Consider the following 21,476-nt stretch of genomic DNA (forward strand, 5'->3'; position numbering starts at 1 on the left):
TGTTTGATTAGGAATGCCTTAAAGCTGCAATGAATTGGTGAGGCACTGAAGTTAAACTTCAGCTCTAAACTTTCTCTCAGATACAGAATATTAACATACAGACACATCTATTTCACACATTCTCACAACTGGTCACATGGACCAAATACTCACTCCTTCTCCTGTGGGGATTTGGCCATTGATGTTAGGTGTTCGGAATGGGGAGTGAGTGGATAAGCGTTTATCCCATTCACTAGGCCGTGGTTCTGGTACAGATTCCATGAAATTCTTTTTCAGCTCACTGATGCTGGCATGATGTTTTTTGATCTCTTCTTGACTCTTGCCTAAATCCTATAGTTGAAAGGACAAAGATGCAAAACGATAAATGCTCAGGGAAAAAAACACACCAAGGGATGCCCATCACAGACTATGGGCACTGGTAGAAAACACACCACATCCAGGATAGATATTACTAATCCATAAATTGCATTCAAGTTGTAAATATACAACATGGTATATTTGCTTGCTTTTTTTTTAAATGAGGTGCTTTTCTTGGAAGCAGTAAAGCATCATAACCCCATAGCTCTTAGCAGCTAGATGACTTACAAAGGTTCTCTCCTTAATTTTACACCTCTTCTTTCCGTTATGACGCAGCGCTAGATCTCCGGCTCCTCATCCCAAGAAGGTAGTCCCACAACACAATTAGCCTCAGCTTAATATCAACTGATTTAGGCTCAGCTCAGGCAGGATGGAGATAGCAATAGATAAGGAGAAACTGTTAAATGCAGGACACAGTGAAAGATTCAACTCCCACCACTGGCTGCTTTGGCGAGTTGCAAGTAAGGTGTCCTTCTATATCTGCTTGGATGTAGTTTTGCTTCCCTACGACTAGGTGGCTGTTGGCTTTTGGTAAACAAGAATAGCCCTTTCTTCACAAAAATTTATTTCTGAAATTCCTTGCTCAAGCCTCCAGAGCAGACTGTTACCGTCTCTGAATAACTACTCAGGGGTATGTGACACAATGGCTTTTTTCGTTGCCAATACTATTCACACAAACTAAAAGTCTTACGCTTTCCAGGTTCTAACAGCTTCACTTCATCTCTTAGTACAATTCAAAATAGGGATCTTCTGCCAGTACCCTTCAGCGCCCTGGGAGTGATTTATCAAGAGTTTGTCAAATACCTTATATATCTCCTTGACAATTTAAAATAACTCAACTGTTCCAGCAGATTTGAATACTGGACAACTAAGGGTAAGCTCTTCAAGAGGATATTCCAGAGAGAAATGATCAAAACTAAGGTTAATAAAGCTAGAAACAGTATGAGAAATAATATTCAGGTTCATGTAACAGGAAGCATATAACAACTTTCAAAAGGGAGACTTGGCCTGAAATAATCTGGGAACTACAACTTGAAGACAAAAACTCAAGTATTTTTTGTCCAAGATACTGCTCTGAAAAAACTCAAAAGATCTATGCTTGAGATCAAAACATGTGGGAGCTCCTCACTTGATGACTGCTAAAATTTCTGTGTTTATTATATATCAAGGCAGCTCTGTATCCAAGAAAAGCATAATACTAAATATATCTCCAAATATGCTGTGTGAATTTTTGGACTAGCCTTTCTTTTTTTTGGCTCCATGACAAACAGCCTCATTTTGAAAAAAAAAGTTGGAACCCCTTTAAAAAAAATAATTTGTTTAAGAAGTTTTTCCTGGTGCAATATAGGCTTCAACTAAAGAAAATTCTTCAAAAGCAATGTCCAAGGGAAAACAGCATAGGAAAAAGAATCAGTGAGGCCCATGACACAGTTTTGGTTCTGGAGATATTCATTCAGAAAATTCATTTAGGGGCCGGCCTGGTGGCGTAGCGGTTAAGTGCGCACATTCGGCTTCTCGGCAGCCCGGGGTTTGCCGGTTCGGATCCTGGGTGCAGACATGGCACCGCTTGGCAAAAGCCATGCTGTGGTAGGCATCCCACATATAAAGTAGAGGAAGATGGGCACGGATGTTAGGTCAGGGCCAGTCTTCCTCAGCAAAAAGAGGAGGATTGGCAGCAGATAGCTCAGGGCTAACCTTCCTCAAAAAAAAAGGAAAATTCATTTAATAGTCTATTCTTTTTGTTTTTGCAAGACTGAACCACGTATATTTGCTTTGAGATCAGTCAAAGAGAAAACTAACCCCAAGAGGGCAATCCTGTAGCTCCCTCATAGGGTACCTCTTGCTTGCTAGGCTGAAATGTGAGGATAGCTCACGAGTATGTGTTTCACTATGGGGAAATAACAGTTTGCACTTTTGTTCTAGCTGAAAACAAGAAAAGCGTGTTTACTAGCTAAAGAAAAGCATGAACAAGCTTAGTCAAAGACTCAGTAGTAGGCTGAGTAACTGACCCCACCAGGCGTGTAAGCCTTGTGACCCAGCTTCCGACAAAATTAAATCTGCTTGGGCTGAGAACAGCTTAACACAGTTGGGAGAGTTAAAAGTATGAACGGAGCAAGACAAAAATGAGCAAGAGATGCTATGGTAAAACCATAACTCTCAGGGTTAGCCTCTTACTATGAGAGGCCAGTGATTTGTTACTCTTCTTGCCTAGCTTTTGATTGGCTTGGAACCTGAGAAAATAAATGTTTCAATAAAATCAGTAGCTTCTGAGGGAGCTTTCTCCATCCTTCTTAGCTGGCTCTGCTGGAAACCTGTGGGGGCACAGAGTAAAATTAAGATCTCAAAGGGACCTATTCTAAATAGAATTTGTCATAGACACTTGCTACAGGTTCTCCTTGGGAGCTAGAGGAGGAGGCGGCAGATCTAAAAATGAACTCGATCTTATTTGTGCCAGAACAAAGCATTAGTGGGGGTGGGGTAGGAGTAGAGGGAGGAAGGAATGCTTAAAAAAAAAAAAACCTGCTAGAGTGACAGATAATTTGAGAGAACTTCCTTAGGGGAAAAATAAAACACCTTTTTACAGTAACTAGAGAATGATGGTTAGCCAAATTGCTTTGGCTGTTTTCACGTTAGACACTTTTTGATGCCTATCATCTTATAATTTTAGCAGCAACCAAATCAAACACTTCATTAAATATAAAATATTCTCAAAAGGTAGTTAGTAGTTTTAATTTTCAAATACACGCTTATTTAGAAATCCCCTCTCATGGCTGTCAATGAAATGCTGGGAAAAAAACACATCACACACAGGGACTCTGTGAGTCTCAGAAGCCATAACACACCTCATGGAACAATGACAAATATATGATTGGTACTGCAGGTTCCAGATAAGAGGGAGCACTAAAGATGGACTGGCCAAGACATAGGAACGTTTGGAATTGGGAGATGCTACACTGCTGAGGACAAGGAGATCAACTGACATTTGTTATTCTTCCTAATCTCAGAAGCAGAAACTTTCAGGTCTAGTTTCAGTTCTGGCTAAGGCAAAGAGATCTAGTTGCCAAGTGTGAAATATCCTAGGGTCTAGCCTTGGAAAACCTCATGTTACATGAGGAAAATGTATATAAAGCATTGGTATCATGTCCACCACAGAGTATATGATTAATGAAGGCTGGCTATAATTTTTACTACTTTTATTAAACTACCTTATACACAGCAGGCACTCAAAATATGCGTATTGACAAAGAATAAGATGAGGTTAAGTAATTGTTAGAGGCCATTTTATTAAACCAGAGATCTATCTTAAAAAGGCTTCTTCAAACTTCCAGTTTAATAATGTTTACCACATTTAATATATGTTCATGTTTCAGGTCTCAGCTAAAATGTTACCTCTTCAGAGAGAACTTCTCTGTCTATCTTATTCAGAGTGGATCCCTTTTGTTAGCAAAGCATACTGTTTATTTCCTTCACAGCTTTTATAACAACTTGTAATCACTTTATTGCTATTTGTTTACTTATTTATTGTGTCTCTCCTCCCCACTTCCCCCACTGTAAGCTTCCTGAAGGTAAGAACCATGTTTATCATCTCCCTATATATTTATATTTCCTTTATATTTAAGTTAGATTCCTGATGTCAGAGTTTACACCCATTTCCTGTGCTCTGTCTTGGGTGGAAGGACAAAATAATTAGGTCATCAGCTTCTACATAAGAGTTCTTCTGATGTGTTAACTAACATGGACCCATGTTTTCCACACAGAATAATTTCAGTTTCCTTTATTTTTCTTCATAAAGTTCCTCCAATCTTCTAATTAGATTTATCTTTACCTCTCCAATGTGGAGTCCAAAACTAGATAAAGTATAGTAATATAGGTCCAGTAAAAATCTGAACAATATTGAATATAATGGGAAAATGACCTTACAATTCCTATAGCAGACAGTATGTAGCTATTTCTAAATGGGAAAAAAAGTTTGGGTTAATAGAGTTAGAAAGACCCTAACTCAAATCCTAGCTTTAACAATTTATCAGCTCTGTGACCATAGGGAAATTACTTAATTTCTCTAAGCCTCAACTATCTCATCTTTAAAGTAATAATCCCACATTCACAGGCCTGTTCTTAACGATTAAACTATCTCATATCACACTAACTACTCATTAAATGCTAGGCTCCCTTCTTTCCTACCTGTACTTACCTTTTTTTCCCCTGCCTGTTGTTCTGTCATTTTCTGGTATCCTCAAAATTTAAAGTCCATTTTGAATTGTGATCATTTCTCCTACACTCTCTTGGTTCAGAAGATGAAAAAATTGTACAAATTTGATGTTTGGGACATATAGCAGTTTATACTCTTGGAAAATTCAAGGAACTTTTAACAGTGATGTAGAACATTCTAGAAGCGGGTAAAACAATGGAACCACGAGAGGCAGAGGCGTCCCAATCATATATTTTTTAGATAAGTATGAGAGATGGAAACTAAAAAGCGTCAGGAGAGATGGTTGCGTATCTTCATGTTTACCAACGTGCAAAAGCATTTTAAACCTAAATTCTCCCATGCAATGGCATGCAAAACCAAACGCAGCATAGAAAGAAGAAAGGAGGATCAGCAAAGAATGCAGAAGGTTACAGGCAACCAACTGAAATAAGCTTCAAGTTCATACAAACCTCCAACATTAAATTGCTATGTCTGATATAAATGTTTTCACCATCTAGTCTCTCTCTCTTTTTCTGTGAAAATGAAAGAGGGAAAAACAGAAAAGCATAAAAAATTAAAGTGTTGTTCTTGCGGGAAAAACTGCAAATTGGCAAACCAAAAAAAATAGAAAATTAAACGTCCACAATGCAGCATATGCCAACATAAAACGGTCACAGAACCACAAGGACACACAGAGAATACGATTACCACTAGAAAACGGATGACGTTGTTCGTGAACAACGGAAGAATGTGATGATGTTATTTAAACAGACAGTGCTCCCGGCTCCATTGGCTTCTTTCAGAACAAGCTGTTTTATGCTCATTTTTGGGATTGAGCTGTTTGAGGGTTATCTTAAAATGCATGCCTTTAAGAAGCTCTGAAACTCCATGTTCCATGGAGTAATGTTTTAAAACATTATTTAGCTTTTTGGACATATTTCATACATAGTAATACTGCAGTATATATATCTCTAATACCTTTCAGAAGAAAGATCTAAGGGTTTTATACATGATCAGTCAGTAATCTATTCAGTAAGAACTGATTCATGGCACTCTATAGTTGGGAAGAATGATGCAGAGCAGCCAAATACATATAAAACATTGTCAAAGATTCCAAGAATATGGTGCCATTGTCAAATATTGTTTATAAAGTTTAAACAAAAAGGATAGATTTGGCCTTCACTAATTATTTCATGGCGTTTAAAAAGATATTTTCCTAATGGAAAGTTTAATGACATTTTTCAATATATAGCATAGGATTATAATTTCTTTGGTATACATGTATGTGTGTATATGCATATACACATGCATATATACATATATATATATCTGCTACTTGAAAGTAGTCTTTGATTAAGAGAAACCAATGGGCAGAATGGATCACTGTCTCTTTAATGCACTGTAAAGGTCAGCATGGGTGATGGTGATGTAATTTTGTGAAAGGGAAAAATGGCTAACCTTCCTCATTCTTATCAGATCTTCAGTTTTTTCTGCAAGCTTCTGTTTTGCCATTATTTAAAAAAGAAAGAAAAATGATAAAATATTGGCTCATTGAAGTTTGTTGGAACCTTCATTTTATAATTTTTTTTAAGGAGAGGGGAGTGGGGGAGGAGAAAAAATTGAGGAGGGGAGGGGAAAAAGAACAAGTGGTCTGTTGGCACAAACCTGTGTTTGGTCACCATTTGAGGTGGGTACTGTGACCTCGATGTGGGTTTTTTCCACCTACATTTAAGAAATAAAGTGGTAAAAACATTTTAGGTTAGTAGGTTTCTATGAATAGCTTTGTTTCCAGATAAGCTGCATCTTTAAGCTGGTTGTGAAATAAGCCGTATGTAATCATCACAATGCAGTCTTATGCGGCTATCACAGGGAAGGGGAGTACTTTCAACAGCAATCTGTTAGTTCACCATCACATTTTCAAGGCTGAAGAGGTAATATGGACAGCCGAAGGATCAAAAAAAGAAAATTAATTATTCTATTGATGGAAAAAAACATTTTCATACTTATTTATTAAAAAGTACCTACTAAAAATAATTATTTAGGCTTAAGTAAGCCATATGTTTTTGTTTTGCTTTTTTTAAATGATCTATAAGTACTTTAAATAACATTTAAAAACAAATTTACAAGTGAAGATATCAATGTTTGACATACATGATAGTTAGAAACAAAAAGAAAGGCTTTACAGTTAAAGCACACACATAATAAACCACATATGACACCAAGCAGATAAATACAAAAAATTTGTTAGTTGATCAAGATATTTAAGGAGGCAGTTTCACTCTTGAGTTTATTAGACAACAAAACATCAAAATAAACTCAATCCAAGTTGTTACTGACACATGCAATTACTTCCAAGGTTGATTTATAAATAAGCACACACAGGGTTCAGGGGCAACATTCAACACGCCGTAACCTTCTGTCTAGGGAGTTGGAGCTCATGTGTTTGGTAAACAGACTAGATTCATCCTTAATAGTAGGAAGAGAATAACTAAGCTCTCCTGGCTAGCTTTGAAATACCTGTAGTAATAGTCATTTTATGTATTCAAAATGGAGTAAGTATAAATAAAAAAATCCCAGGCAGACTATTAAAAGGAAGCATAACAGAATGAGTAATGCCTCAAGCAATGGATATTTCAAAAGCAGCAAAGTTTTTATTAAGGGTCAAATCAATCACTTTGTATCATAAATGTCTTTCCAGAACCTCCTCAATCTGTGGTTTTGACATATTCTTTTCCATCACAGTTGGCAGCATTACCTCGGAGTACAATGTCACTGTGCTCTCTAGAGCTGAATGTAAAGAACCAAACCAAAGATAACATCAAACTTTGTGACACCGTCAAATCATAAGCACAACCAGCTACAGCACTATTAACCACCAGGGGCAATTAACAGTTTGGGTCATTTCTACTCTGAATCCCATATACTTGCTGTGTGGCCACTGGCAAGTTATTTCAGTTTAAGTTTTAAGGTTTTTATTGATAAAATGGAGATAATATCTTCACAGAGTTGTGAATGCTTAGCAAATGATAGATTTTAATTATTCTGTAAAGCTTAAATTACTCGTTTAAGTGAATAATGACTTTTTGCTTTGGGTTCTTAGCAATCCAACAGCAAGAAACTGAGAGCCTCTACTTCAGTCTGAGAGTGGAGGCCAGCAGCAACAGTCACGTTGTGTACGCTGCTACAGAGAACATTACATGAGATAAAGGTGTATCTGCGGGAGAGGAGCTATCTCCACACCTGAAAAACAGGTTGCTCGAATGACTCAAGACGCCATAAAACTATCTCTACTTGGGACCAAATTAGTGCTAGAAAATGAAACTTACACAGTTACGAGGCTGCTTTATCACTACTGTTGCTTTATATAACAAATATGGGTTCAGGTAAATTCCATAATTACTTTCTAACTGCTACAAATAAAATCAACTCAGCCACCCTTAATTCTGTCACTACCATTACAGTAATAAAAGGTTATTAGAGGTGGCTCTCAGTCTGACCTCAACACAAGTATCTCAAAACATACATTTATACAGAATTAATTGGCAAGAAGATCCCCTACTGGCACTTAAATGGGGAGCATATACCGGGAAGTGATCTCTCCACTCTGCCAAGGTCCCAAAAGCAAAGGGAACCTATCCTCGAACTTACTTGTGTTGGCCTTATGGGCAAAAGGACAAGTAAGTTAGCAGAAAACCAAAGGACTCGTAACCACTCAATAAGATGCCTTGCCAACTCCACTAATCCAGCACTTTCCAGTTAGTATAAAAAATGGAGGGATAGTCCTGTCAGGTGAGTTTTCCCTCAGGTAAAAACTGAGGTAGTCTAACACTAAAAAGACACTGTTGATACTGCACTTATTGGCCAAGGTCATACACATTTGGCTAGGTACAAAAAATGCAAACACCATTTACTCAATTTTTTCTTCTCTCTGGACTCAAGTTGGTCTCAAAGGACAGTAAAAACTGCATGTCACATTGAACCGTTTTTTTTTTTTTAATACAGTCAAAACAGAGCCAGATTGGCCACTGCTCTAGATAAACTAGATATTGAACTGGCTCCAAAGAACAGGATTAATCCATCTGCCAAGGTGAGAGCACTTTATAAGGTCTTATTTGGTTTTACATTTCTTAACAGACATATAAAAATGTAATTTTTCTTATAAAAACTGCTTCTATTAATTCCTGTTGTTAACGGTGAGACTTGTATTTGCTTCAATAAATCTGAACTAATACCTCAACTCCATCACTGCTTAAATGTGTTTAAAAAGCCTATCAACACACAAAAGATCAGTCCAGTTACTCTTACCCCTGGGAAATCTGCTTATTAAATTGGTGATTTTTCTTTTCTTTTTGAGGAAGATTAGCCCTGAGCTAACATCTGCTGCCTATCCTCCTCTTTTTGCTGAGGAAGACTGGCCCTGAGCTAACATCCATGCCTGTCTTCCTCTACTTTATATGTGGGATGCCTGCCACAGCATGGTGTGCCAAGCGGTGCCATGTCCACACCCGGGATTCGAACTGATAAACCCCGGGCTCCAAAGCGGAACGTGTGAACTTAACCAATGCGCCACTGGGCTGGCCCCTAAACCGGTGATTTTCCAATAACATTCAGTGACTGTGGGTACAGTCAACTCAGAGCTGTAAGCAACTAAGCAGCATAACCTCTCCTACATAATAGATCTTCCCCTTTTTGTAACGCTATTTAAGATTTGAACAACCACGTAGATGTGCTTTATGTAACACTTGGATATTCTTTGAATATGTTGCACATATATTCATCTTAGGAAATCAAATTATATTTTAATCATACCAGCAGAGTTTATTGCTAAAAAGGAATGTGGAGATTCCTCCTGGATGAGTAAAAATTATTTTTAAAAGTAGGTGATCACAGAGCTGGTGTGCTGTATTAGCCTCATTTTTTCAGATACAAGTTGGGTAAAGGCGTGTGTCACCTGAAAACTTCTGGGATAGCCTACAGTCTTCATGACACAATTCTAGGACAATATTTTACAGGTTCATGGGAGATTCCTTCTTTCAGAGCGAGGAAGAAACAACTTGGTTAGGATTCTACAAGAACCAATGCTTTGAAAGCGCCCTGGTCAAAGAGTTAACGCCTCTCAATGAGAAAGTGAATTAGCTACATATCTGGACTCATGACACACCTTCTGCACTTCCGTGGGCTCCGGCTCAGCCTGCTCAGGTGGCACTTCTTCTCCTTTCACTTCAGCCTCCGCTGTTTCCTTCTGTGCTTTAGAAACCCCTGCTTTTTTGACAGGTGCACCTTCTGTGACCTGACTTTGAGCAATGGCTGGCGCAGAGGTGGGCCGGGGACTTCGGTCTGCTGAATCGACAGCTGCTGCTATGCGAGAAAGGGGAAAGGGAAGAATAAGTGAGGGCAAGGGTCACTGTACCACTTCAAAGTCACCAAGCGAACCAACTGTGAATCCAGGACACGTGCGAGTGTTCACAGTGTCCAGCGGGCTGTCACATAGAAGGCAAAAAATAAATCATTAGTGCTCTGCCAAGTAACTGATGGCAATAAGAAAGCTAAAATATCTTCAACAGAAAAGCTAAATGTGCTGACGATCACATCCCATAAGGGAGGAGGGGCATCAAAATAAGAAAAGAAATTGAAAATTCATTTTATTTAAGTTAGCAAGATTGTTTAACCTTGTAATCTGTTAGTTTCAAGAACCTGCAATGTAGTCTACAGAGAAAAAAGGAAGGGTCAATTAAATCTCATTTTTCCCATGAAGCCTTTTTGAAATAAAGATCCATTCATTTATAGGTGATTTCAGGAACCTAAAACTATATTTTAAAAAAAAGAATTAAGTTTGATTTTTTCTGTGAAGCCTCCTTGGAATGGTTACAAAATAACTTCATAAATGAATCTCCTGACAAGACACGTACGCTTTCTGATGCTTGTTTAAGGGCAAATCTTTGAACCAGACTCTTTCCTTTCCAATAAGTCATTTGATTAAAATACTATGAATTCAAAACCTTTGGTCTTTAGTTCTTAAAAAAACCAACAACCACCTTTTGAGTTCTGTCCTACCCTCTCCCAGAGTCTTATCAATTTGTATTCTAGCTCCTATTCTCTAATATATTTAGGGCAGTGGTTCTCAAGCAGGGGTGATTTTGCCGCCCACAGAACATATGGCAATTTCTGGAGACATTTTTTGGTTGTCATAACCGGGAAGAGAAGTGGGATGGGGTACTGGCATCTAGTGTGTACAGGCCAAGGTTGCTGAGGTTAGAAACTTCGATTTAGGGAAAAAGCTATATATGGACTGTTTTAGAGAGAACACACAATATAGGCTAATGGCAAAAGTGTGATGTCGTCACGGAGTTAAGAGCTGTTTTGGTTTGGACTATTGGGCACCTAAGTTTCAGATGGCTTACTTCAAAACAATCACTCATACTCTTTTTGTGATTTTTATCTTCATTCTTTCAGGGACTAAATGAAAACATCTATACATTTTGTAGTAAAACCTCACTTATCTGGTATGTATAGGAATGCAATGTGTTTCCACATGATTTAATATTTCTAATAACAGATCATTACCCTTTCATGTACTGAGACTTTAATTTTAATTATTTTGCATAGAATTCTTTACTTTTTTTTTTGAGGAAGAGTAGCCCTGAGCTAACATCTGCCACCAATCCTCCTCTTTTTGCTGAGGAAGATTAGCACTGAGCTACCATCCATGCCCATCTTCCTCTACTCTATATGTGGGTCGTCTGCCTCAGCATGGTTTGGTAAGTGGCACGTAGGTCCACACCTGGGATCCGAACCGGTGAGCCCTGGGCCACCAAAGCGTAACACACGAACTTAACTACTATGCCACCAGGCCGGCCCCTCTCCACAATTTTTATGACACACTTTCCTGCCTTCTTAAACTGAGTACACTGAATTTAATTTATCTGAATAAATTTAGATTAAAAAGCAGTAAGGATTAGGTAAAACAAAGGAAATCCATGAATGAGAATCCATGAATGAGATAAAAAATTGAAATTCACAACTACTTCATACACACCACCACCAAGAAAGAAACGCTTGTTACTCTGTAACGATCTTCAGTGAAAGAAATCATTCCTCAGAGGATACATAAGAAAAACATCAGAAACACAAGAATCTACTTTATCTTTCAATGACAACTCTGTGGCCTCTTGCAAGTGCCTGCTACTCATGAGTGCTCTAGGCCAGTCAATGCAAGAACGACAGACGGCAGACCAAATCTAACACAGGAATGTGACAAAATATTTTGTTCACAGTTGTGTAAAAGTATCATTATACATGTCTATTCACACCTCCTCTCAAAGAATTAATTCAACTCTGCCTGGCATCACAGAAACATAGCCCATGCTTTCACCATGTGTTATTTTGCCACTTGCATTTGGTCTTAATCCAATACTACTAATATTGCAAGCCAACGATTTATGTCTTCAGCATTCCTGCCCTGGCAATCTGTAGTGCATGTGGAAAAGTAGGTATGAGTGTGGAAACCGGCGGATAGAAACAGGCAAAAAAAATTTCATCATCTGTAAAACATGGAAATATTAACTCTAAAGGATAGTTGGGGAAGGCACACTCAACAGATATAAAAATACTTTACAAACCCTAAATATTAATAACTTTTAATGTCATACCTAAGTCCTTGTATTTCTTATGTTATGGGTTAATATTATTTCAAGAGTATGTTGGGCAAAATTAATTATGCACACATTGACACGTAATTCAAGTGAAAGATGTCACCTGGGAGCTGTGGAGAGAGGCAAATGTCTTTCCTTTTCTCAATAAGAAGACAACAAACTATGGATCACAACAGAGAATCATGGTAGTGACCGTGGTGGTTGTTTTTTTAAACAGCTTTATTGAGATATAATTCACCTACTACACAATTCAACGACTTAGAGTGTATAATTCAATGCTTTTGAGTATATTCGCAGTGCTGGGGGTAGTGATTACTTTTTAAGATGTTTTGGCTCTTCAGTTTTATAAATCCATTTGTTAGCTGTTACAAGATTTGGGTACATATACAGAGAATACTCAACTTGAAAAATTCGATTATTTCCCATTTCTGAAGGTCTAGACAAAGAAAAGCGCTGGTTGTGATACTCTTATGGACCCATTAACTCCAGGATTATACTGCTCTTGTCTGAAAACAACAGAATCTTAGTTATATAGTAGAGCAGTAAAGAGTAAAACTCAAAACCATCATATTGAGTAAAAGGAGACAAATTCTAGTTCAAGGTCTTTTACTTAGTAGCACAATTTCTGCTAGTGTGGTACAGGTACAATAGGTATGTGATAGATCAGTGGTTCCATTATCAGAGGGCCCACATGAATCATCTGTGGATACTGAAAAACAAACCAACCAACCCAGCTGACGCTCGGGTCCACCACAGACAGACGAGGTCTCTAAGAGGGAGTCTTGGGCATCCGTTTTGTTTTAAAGCTCCAGAGATGATATGGAAGCATTCCCCTGGCAAAAACCACTGCAACTGCTACTCACCGAATAGAGGAACTGCCTGGTTGTGTGAATCTAGCAAGTTACATCATTTTTTTGGCGCCCCAGTTTCCTCACTAGTAAAACAAGAATTTCTAAATGCTTCTTGGTCACTAGGTTGTTGGTACTAAATAGGAATATACGGAAATGGTTTGAAAAGCAAAAAGTGCAACAAAAATAAAAGCTGAAAAATCCTTCTCATTATTATTAGCTATCCTTGTGACTTGCCACTTTATTGTATAAACTGGGATCTGAACCAGTTTTAGTTCCTCAGCTGGTAAAGCAGATGCTCTGAGCACCAGATATAACAGAAGAGAACGAGAATGTTCATTTGCATCATTAAAGTGAGGCCCCTTATAAAGCAATTCTTGCAAAAGTTTCCCTAATACACTATCTCTAGCTTACAGCCTTATATTAATTTTTAAAAGGGGGGGCTTAATAAGGAAAAGACTCTTTATTAAGAAGAATGGAGGGGCCGGCCTTGTGGCATAGGGGTTAAGTTCAGTGCGCTCCACTTCAGCAGCCCAGGTTCATGGGTTCGTGGGTTCATAGCCCAGGTGTGGACCTACACCACTCATCAGCCATGCTGTGGTGGCATCCCACATACAAAGTAGAGGAAGACTCCCACACATGTTAGCTCAGGGCTAATCTTCTTCAAGCAAAAAGAGAGCAAGATTGGCAACAGATCTTAGTTCAGGGTGAATCTTCCTCAGCAAAAAAAAAAAGAAGAAGAAGAAGAAGAAGAAGAAGAATGGAGAAATACCTAGGAAAAGGAGAGAAAAAGTTTCCATAGACATGTTTACAATTCTTATACTGAGAATATAACAGAGAAAAAGAAGACATTTGAAAACAGAACTATAAAACAATTTATCCTACAAAAAATTTATCCTACTCAGTTTGCATGCAATGCAGATACTTAAAAGATAATATATGTAAAATGTTTAGAACAGTGCCTGGAACATACTAACTACTCAATGAATATTGACTATTAATACTTTTATTCACCCTCTTCTGCAAAAAAAGAAGTCATCATGGAGAAGAGTAAAAACCACGGGTCTGAGAGAACAGTCCTAGATTCTCCTTCCACTTCTGTCGCTGACTAACAATGTGACCTTACGCAAGTCACTTAAATTCTAAGGTCATGTTGTAAGAAATAAATCAATTACCAACGGGTATCCATTTCAAGATATTAGAAAAAGAACAGTTCAATAAAAGCATAAAGAAAATAATAAAGATATTAGCTGGTTTAAATTTAAAAATATACAATAGGGAAAAACAACAAAACCAAAAGTTGGTTCTTTGAAAAGATTGATAAGATTAATAAACGTGTAGCAAGACTGCCCAAGAAAAAAAGCGGCACAACTTACCAATATAGGAACACAAATGGGGAAATTGCTATAGATCTTATAGATGTTAAAAAGATACCCAACTTTATGTCAATAAAGCTGAAAATTTACATGGAATGGATATTTCCTAGAAAAACACAATTACCAAAACTGAAACAAGAACTAGAACATGTTAATACTCCTTTATCCAACAAAGGCATTGAATCTGTAAGTAAAGAACCCTCCCACAAAGAGATCTCTAGGACCATATGGCTTTATTGGCGAATTCTTCCAAACATTAAGAGGAAATAATACCAATCTTATGCACTCTTCCAGAGGGCAGAGAAAGAGGAAATCCTTCTCAACTTATTTTATGAGGCCAGCATATACTTGATACCAAAACCCGACCACAGCATTACAAGAAAGGAAAATTACAGGCCTCTCTCTCCTATGGAAATAGTTGTAAAAATCCTATGATATAATAAGAAGGACATATTATGATCAAAGTGAGTTTATTCAAAAAATGCAGTTGGTTTAACAACTGAAAGTCAATCTACTTCTATACAATTAGGTGGCTGGAATAAAATACTTCCAGCTTTTTCCCAGGTCCTGTGACACTAATGGTGATGCCGCTAAAGCCCTTCTTCCTCTAGAGTTGTCTTAGATGCTTCAGCTCTGGAATCTCAAGCATTCCTACAGCATTTTGAAGAGAAATTTTGGAGATTTCCCCTCCTAGGAACATGGTCAATAGGCAGAGACATCAAGATTTTTAGAAGTCTTGAACTGGGAGGTTTCTACAGCTAGAGGAATAGAGACTGTCAAGATGTGATTTCTGTAAGTAATGTAAGTGTCTCTATAAATAAAGCTTTCTCATTTGTTCAAGGTACCAAAGCTCGTTAACACTTGAATCTTTGGTTATTTTTGTTATTAGAAAGAAAGGATCTTGGGGCCAGCCCCGTGGCCGACTGGTTAAGTTCGTGCGCTCTGCTCTGATGGCCCAGGGTTCGGAGCCTGGGCGCAGACATGGCACCGCTCATCAGGCGATGTTGAGGCGGTGTCCCATGTGCCACAACTAAAAAAATATACAATTAAATACTGGGGGGATTTGGAGAGAAAAAGCAGAGGAAAAAAAAAAAGAAAGAAAGAAAGGCTCCATCAGGCATTGTACCTATATAATGATGAGATTCCATTTAGTGGAAAAAGCCACGGGATAGGGTATCAGACAGACCCAGGTTTTTGTCCTAGCTTTGCAACTTACTATCTGTGAGATCTTGAACAAGTCGCTTAAACTTTGCAATCTCGTTTCCTCACTGAAAAATGGGGATAAAAATAATAGCTGTCCGAGACTGAGGTAAACTGGAGGTCGGGTAACTCACTGGACGAGGAAGGAAACTCTTGATAGTGTTATATGAAGACGGCAGACATGAGGATTGAGCGGTCACACCTCAAACTTAACATGCCCAAAACAGAAGGCTTGATTTTCCATATCCCCAACTCGGCTCAATCAAGCCTAGGAATAAACTTTGTTTTCCTTTTCCTTACCATCTCCAACATTCAGTTTAGAGTAATTCTGTCAGCTCTACTTCCAAAATAGATCCCTGACCACTTTTCCTTGTCTTCATTGCCAATACTCAAGTCCAAGCTGTCGTGATCTCTTACTCAGATCCCACAACAGACTTTCCCAAGCTGGTGCTTCACTCCCCATTCAGTGGAGCAGTCACCCAGCAGCCAGGGTGATCTTTTAAAGATGGAAACCAGATTATATCACATCCTCTAATACCTTCCCCTGCAATTAAAATAAAATCTAAACTCTTTACTGTGGCCTACAAGGCCTTACACAACCTGGCCTCTGCCCGCTTCTCTGACTTCACTTATTTTTTACTCTTCTCCCCTTTATTCACTAGGACCTAGACTTGTGCTGTCCAGTATGGAAGCTATTAGCCACATGTGGCTATTTAAAGTAAAATTAAAATTTAGTTCCTCAGTTATGTAACCACATTTCAAGTTCGTAATGGCCACACGTGGCTACTGACTACCAAACTGGACATCACAAAATAGAAGATTTCCATCAGCACAGAAAGTTCTATGGGACGGCTTTGACTAGACACATGCCAAGCTCATTCCTACTTGTAGGTCTTTGCACTTGCTATTCCCTCTTTGAAAATGCTCTTCCTCCAGATTTTGGGATGGCTGGGACTTTCTCATAATTCAGATCTCAGTTCAAATAAAGCTCCTCAAAGGAACCTTCTAAATTTAGGCTGGACCACTCAATCTGAAAGAGCTCCCCAATCTCCGCCATCCCCAGACACTCTCTATCCCGTTACTCTGTTGTATGTTCTTCACAGCACTTACCACTATCTGAAATTGTTTTCTTTTGTTTTCTGTTTCCACGCATAGACTGTAAGCCCTGTGATGGCAGGGACCATGGTGGTATGTTCAGGGCTGTATCTCCAGTGACTAGAACAACACCCGACACAAAGCAAGTGTCAAATAAATTGCTGAACCAAATAATAAGTGAGTAAGTCTCTGAAAGAACATGAGTTTTGGAGTTAAACCAACCTGTACTCCAATCCACTTACCAGTTATCATATCTTAGGAAAAGCTATTTAGTCTCTGAGCCTAATTCCTAGTGTTGTCATGAAGACTAAATAAAACAAAAGTCTGCAATCTGCCTTGTACTGTTATTACGGAAACAGCCCCGTCTAACCCAGGACAGTAGAGACACACCAGAAAGAAAGCAGCACGACTCGCAGTATGGAAGCACAAAAGCCCCACTGCTTCAATAATCCCTTTTCCAAGTGTGGTGGATCTATTTCTGACTCTTCCACTGAGCTAGGTATTTCTGACATACGCCCTTGTGACGCAACTAAACAAAATATGGCAGCATGGTTCTGGATGATACAAAACAAAGTAATAAGGCTGTAGTCAGAATATTTAACAGTATCTTAATGATAGCTAATACTTTGGGGTCACTTATTAAGTACTAACTATTGTGCTAAACATCATCAGCCTTGATCTAGTTACTGCTCTCTCTGAACCTCAGTTCTTCTTTCCTTAAGATGATTCCACTAAATTAGACAATTAGGAAGACCCATTTCATTTTAACACTGAGATTGTTTCATTTGGCTCTCTTATAGAAAAGCATACTTCCTTTATCTCTTTCTAAAGAGTTAGGATCACAAGAAATCAATATTCAATACAAACCTCCATCAAGGCTCCGGGATGCCCGTTTGCTTGCTGTACGCTCAAAGTGTGGGGCAGGCCTGTCAATCAGAGCACTAGCTTGCCTGGTTTGAGCCTGAGTTCGGCCACTGTATCGAAATTTGGATCCCAGTGCAAGAAATTTGCTTTTAGGAATGGTGTCTGTAGATGTCAGCCTAGGAGAAAAAAATATATAATAATCAGATATTATATATATTATCTCACTCTAACGAGACCATGAGATTAAAAACAAAGAACTAAAAAATGTTTCACAATTCTTATAGTTTCCTTATTGTTACTAAAGCAGATTTCCAGTCAAGTGATCATTATTTTAATTTATGTCATTTCTCAAAGCAACATGTATAATTTACATGTGACCTATATTAATATCTTACATCTCTATAGATAGGGCCTTATGGTTTTCAAAATGCTTTTATAGCACTGTAATATTTTCACTACATCCCTGTGATATTTCCACCATTTTATAGATACAGGACACTGAACCTCAAAAAAGAAGTTACTTGCTTAAGATCACATAACTGTTAAGAGGCTGGGCAGTAACAGAGTCCAAGCCCAGAGTTCTTTTCCTCTCTACTAAAATAATAATTTTGTCAAATGCACTCCAACTCAATTAAGGCCTGGGAACCTATTTAATAGGTTATTTGGTGTATTTTCAACTCAGTTAGGGACCCCATCTTTTTTCTATGCAGTACCCTGTACTCCCTTTTGTCACAGCATTGACTACACTGAATTGAAACTATTTATGCGCTGGTCTCTACTACAAGACTCTCTAAGGGTAAACGATAAAGACTATGACTTATTCATCTTTGTGTTTCTGCTTCTGGCACAGCGCCTGGCATGAATTTGGCACTCAATAAACGTTTGCTGAATAAATACATAAATTGCTACATCAAACGCTACCAAAAAGAGAGCATTTTTCCCTCTGGGATGGTTTATTTTAATTCAGCAAATATTTACTTTCTTTTATGTAATGAAGTATTACATGTTAATATATCCTCTTATTTTGATGCAATGGATTTAAATATGCTATCCTACAAGGAAATACATTGGCTGTAGGTGAAATCTATACCATAGAGATTAAATACTCAAAAAAACTCTTTTTCACTCTTCCTTACCCATTTTTAAAACCTGATTTTCTTGGTTTAATTTTAAGGAAGAGGATGATGAAAGCATAAAAAATTATCTTAATGCCAATAATTAAGATTCTTTAATTGAGTATAAAGTGTACCCTCATGTTTTATTTTGAAATAAGAATTGAAATGTTATCTTCCCTGACATGTCTTCCTGTTCACTGTGCTATAGTGCTAAGTATGACACGAAAATACGAATAGAAGGAAAAGATACTATGGTTCTCTCTCTTGAGAGCCACTCATAACGAGTCAAGTTTATTTATGAATGACATGACATGAGGTCTGGGATTTGCTTCAAAATAAACTAGGAAGTAGTGGGAAGGAGTGGGTGGGGATACAGATGAAACAAGATTGGCCTTGGGGTGATAATTATTGAAGCTGGGTGATAGGTACAAGGGGGATTCATCATACTAGTCTTTACTGTTGCTATGTATGCAATTTTCTATAATAAATACATTGTCTTTTTTTTGAGGAAGATTAGCCCTGAACTAACATCTGCTGCCAATCCTCCTCTTTTTGCTGAGGAAGACTGGCCCTGAGCTAACATCCGTGCCCATCTTCCCCTACTTTATATGTGGGACGCCTGCCACAGCCTGGCTTGCTAAGTGGTGCCATGTCCGCACCCGAGATCAGAACCGGCGAATCCCGGGCCGTGGAAGCTGAACATGTGACCTTAACCACTGTGCCACCCATAAAGACATTTTCTTAAAAAGGCAAGTCAACAATAACTAGCTGGCTCTCCTTTTAATACGAGTAATCACTTATCTAAGGTCTGCCTTCTCTGTGAGACTGTACGTTCCCTCAGGACAGGGATTAGAACTATCTTGGGGTAGAGTCCCAAAGCCTAGTACAGTGCCTACACAAAGAGTGAGAACACAGAAAATGCTTGGTAAGTGAATACAAGGGGTTAATAAGGTGGCCTTCTGAAAGGCAGAGGAAATGAAACTTTCTTTTGTTTTCTGATCATCTGATACAACTGGGCATCAAAAATGGTCCTCTGTGCTCCCCTTCTGGGGTTGATCAGAGCCACGATGACAACCAGCTTCATATCTTTAACTTCCAGCATAAAAGCCCCAGCGAAAGTTGCTAAGCACTGCTTAGCGAAATTCCACGTGGAGGTAAGTCAGGGATCCCCCTCCTTGTAGGACTGATTTTAGCTCCAGGTAGGGCAATCACAGAGCCCCTAGGAAACACAGGTTCCTATTCCTCCTGCCTCTCTTCCTTCTACCGTACACAGAAAGGTGCTCTGGGAATGTTGAGGCACGTTTTTCAACCCAAAAGAGGAGAACCAGATTCACTGTGTCTTGCTTAAGATGATCTCACCTGAGCTAAATAAAAGACTGTCAGCCATACAAAGAAGAGAACTTCAATAACAGCCTTAAAATAGAAACATGCATAACTAATTTGTCCTTGAAAAATACTTAAGTGAGAACAATACCTGAAAAATGTGTGATGCTCTACACAGACTTTCCATAGTTTCTTAGCTGCTCGGTAACTGGGAAGTTTGAATCCGATGGTACTTTCATACTGTTCTTGCTATAAAAACACAAATAAACATGGGACGTGAAGTATTATTCAACTACAGTGATACAGTACCACCGAAATATGGTGCTATAGAAGGAGCCATTGTGAATAAAAAGAATGTTACTAGTTTAAGCACATAAAATATCATTTGAAATTTCTTCCCACTTATCAAAAGAAATTTACTCACTGAAGATGGCTTTTTCCACAACAAGGAAGCCAGGGAATGCATCTTATATTATTTATGTGTCTTATTTTATTCAGAAACACACACACACACTGTACATTTTTCTGAGCCACAATTAAGTCACCTTTTGATTGTCCAGACACTTCTCTTCCTTAGTCACTCTCTGCATTTGCGACACTAGACTACTCAGTGATCAGGGAATGGGATAGCAGACGATTCTTCCCACCAATCAATATTATTATGCAATCATTTTTAGTATTAGGAACTAAAGGTTTGGGCTCAAACCAGATTCTTGAATTATTAAATGTATTTTCATTTTTTTCTTTGATTGATCACTAACTTATCTATATACCTCTTTGACTGAAGCAAACTACATCCTGCCAGGGCTGCTGGGAACACCGTGCTGCCAGTCTCTTGCCTCTCTGTTTCTGTCTTACGTACATTTTATAAGACGGAAAGGAAACTGACATTTATTTCTAGTGCCTATTATTGCCAATAATACTATGATTGACAGTTATCATCTATATTTTTTACAGATGAAGAAACTGAGGTCAGAGAAGTTAAGTGCTCAGTCTCACAGCTATTAAGTGGCAGAACCAGAATTTCAGTTTCCACTACATCATGCTACTTCTAAATCATCTGCCGTAGTCAGAAAACTACACACCTCAAAATCCTGTTATTCCTGACTGCTTTTTTAAATAGGAATTCTGCATTTTTAGTATATATTATATAGCTGACATTTAAAGAAACCAAGGACTTCCCATTATCATATTTATTAATATTTGCATATATATATATCTTTTTGGCCTTCCTACATTAAAACGTAAGATTGTTGAGTGATGGCCTCTTTTCTTCACTGTTATACTCCTAGCCCCTAGAATGGTGCCCTGCACAGAGAAAGCCCTCAATAAACATTTGTTGGCTGAATGACTCTTGGATTTGAAACTCTGAGGGAAGACCGATTGCTCTGAGCTCGGCACAGGTAAATAAATAAATGCTTCATTGATAATCCTTATCCAAGATTTTTAAGGCTGCA

At 38.2% G+C, this 21,476-nt stretch overlaps 1 protein-coding gene across 50 annotated transcripts in view; it reads right to left on the minus strand.

Annotated features, from left to right (window-relative positions):
• Window positions 1-21,476, minus strand: part of EPB41 (erythrocyte membrane protein band 4.1) — a 174,582-nt gene that overhangs the window by 36,940 nt on the left and 116,166 nt on the right. For 11 of the 50 annotated variants that reach the window (XM_070610447.1, XM_070610441.1, XM_070610474.1 and 8 more), the window contains exons 10-13: window positions 20,171-20,268; window positions 17,585-17,757; window positions 9,708-9,904; window positions 154-330 (exon numbers count right to left, since the gene is read on the minus strand). In XM_070610447.1, the coding sequence (XP_070466548.1) occupies window positions 154-330; window positions 9,708-9,904; window positions 17,585-17,757; window positions 20,171-20,268 (645 nt within the window). Of the gene's footprint in view, window positions 1-153; window positions 331-5,016; window positions 5,080-6,004; window positions 6,047-6,211; window positions 6,269-9,707; window positions 9,905-17,584; window positions 17,758-20,170; window positions 20,269-21,476 lie in introns of all 50 variants that reach the window. The other 39 variants (XM_070610448.1, XM_070610442.1, XM_070610473.1 and 36 more) reach the window with 6 other exon arrangements.

The sequence above is a fragment of the Equus przewalskii genome, chromosome 2 (genome assembly GCF_037783145.1).
Source record: "Equus przewalskii isolate Varuska chromosome 2, EquPr2, whole genome shotgun sequence".
NCBI lineage: Eukaryota > Metazoa > Chordata > Mammalia > Perissodactyla > Equidae > Equus > Equus przewalskii.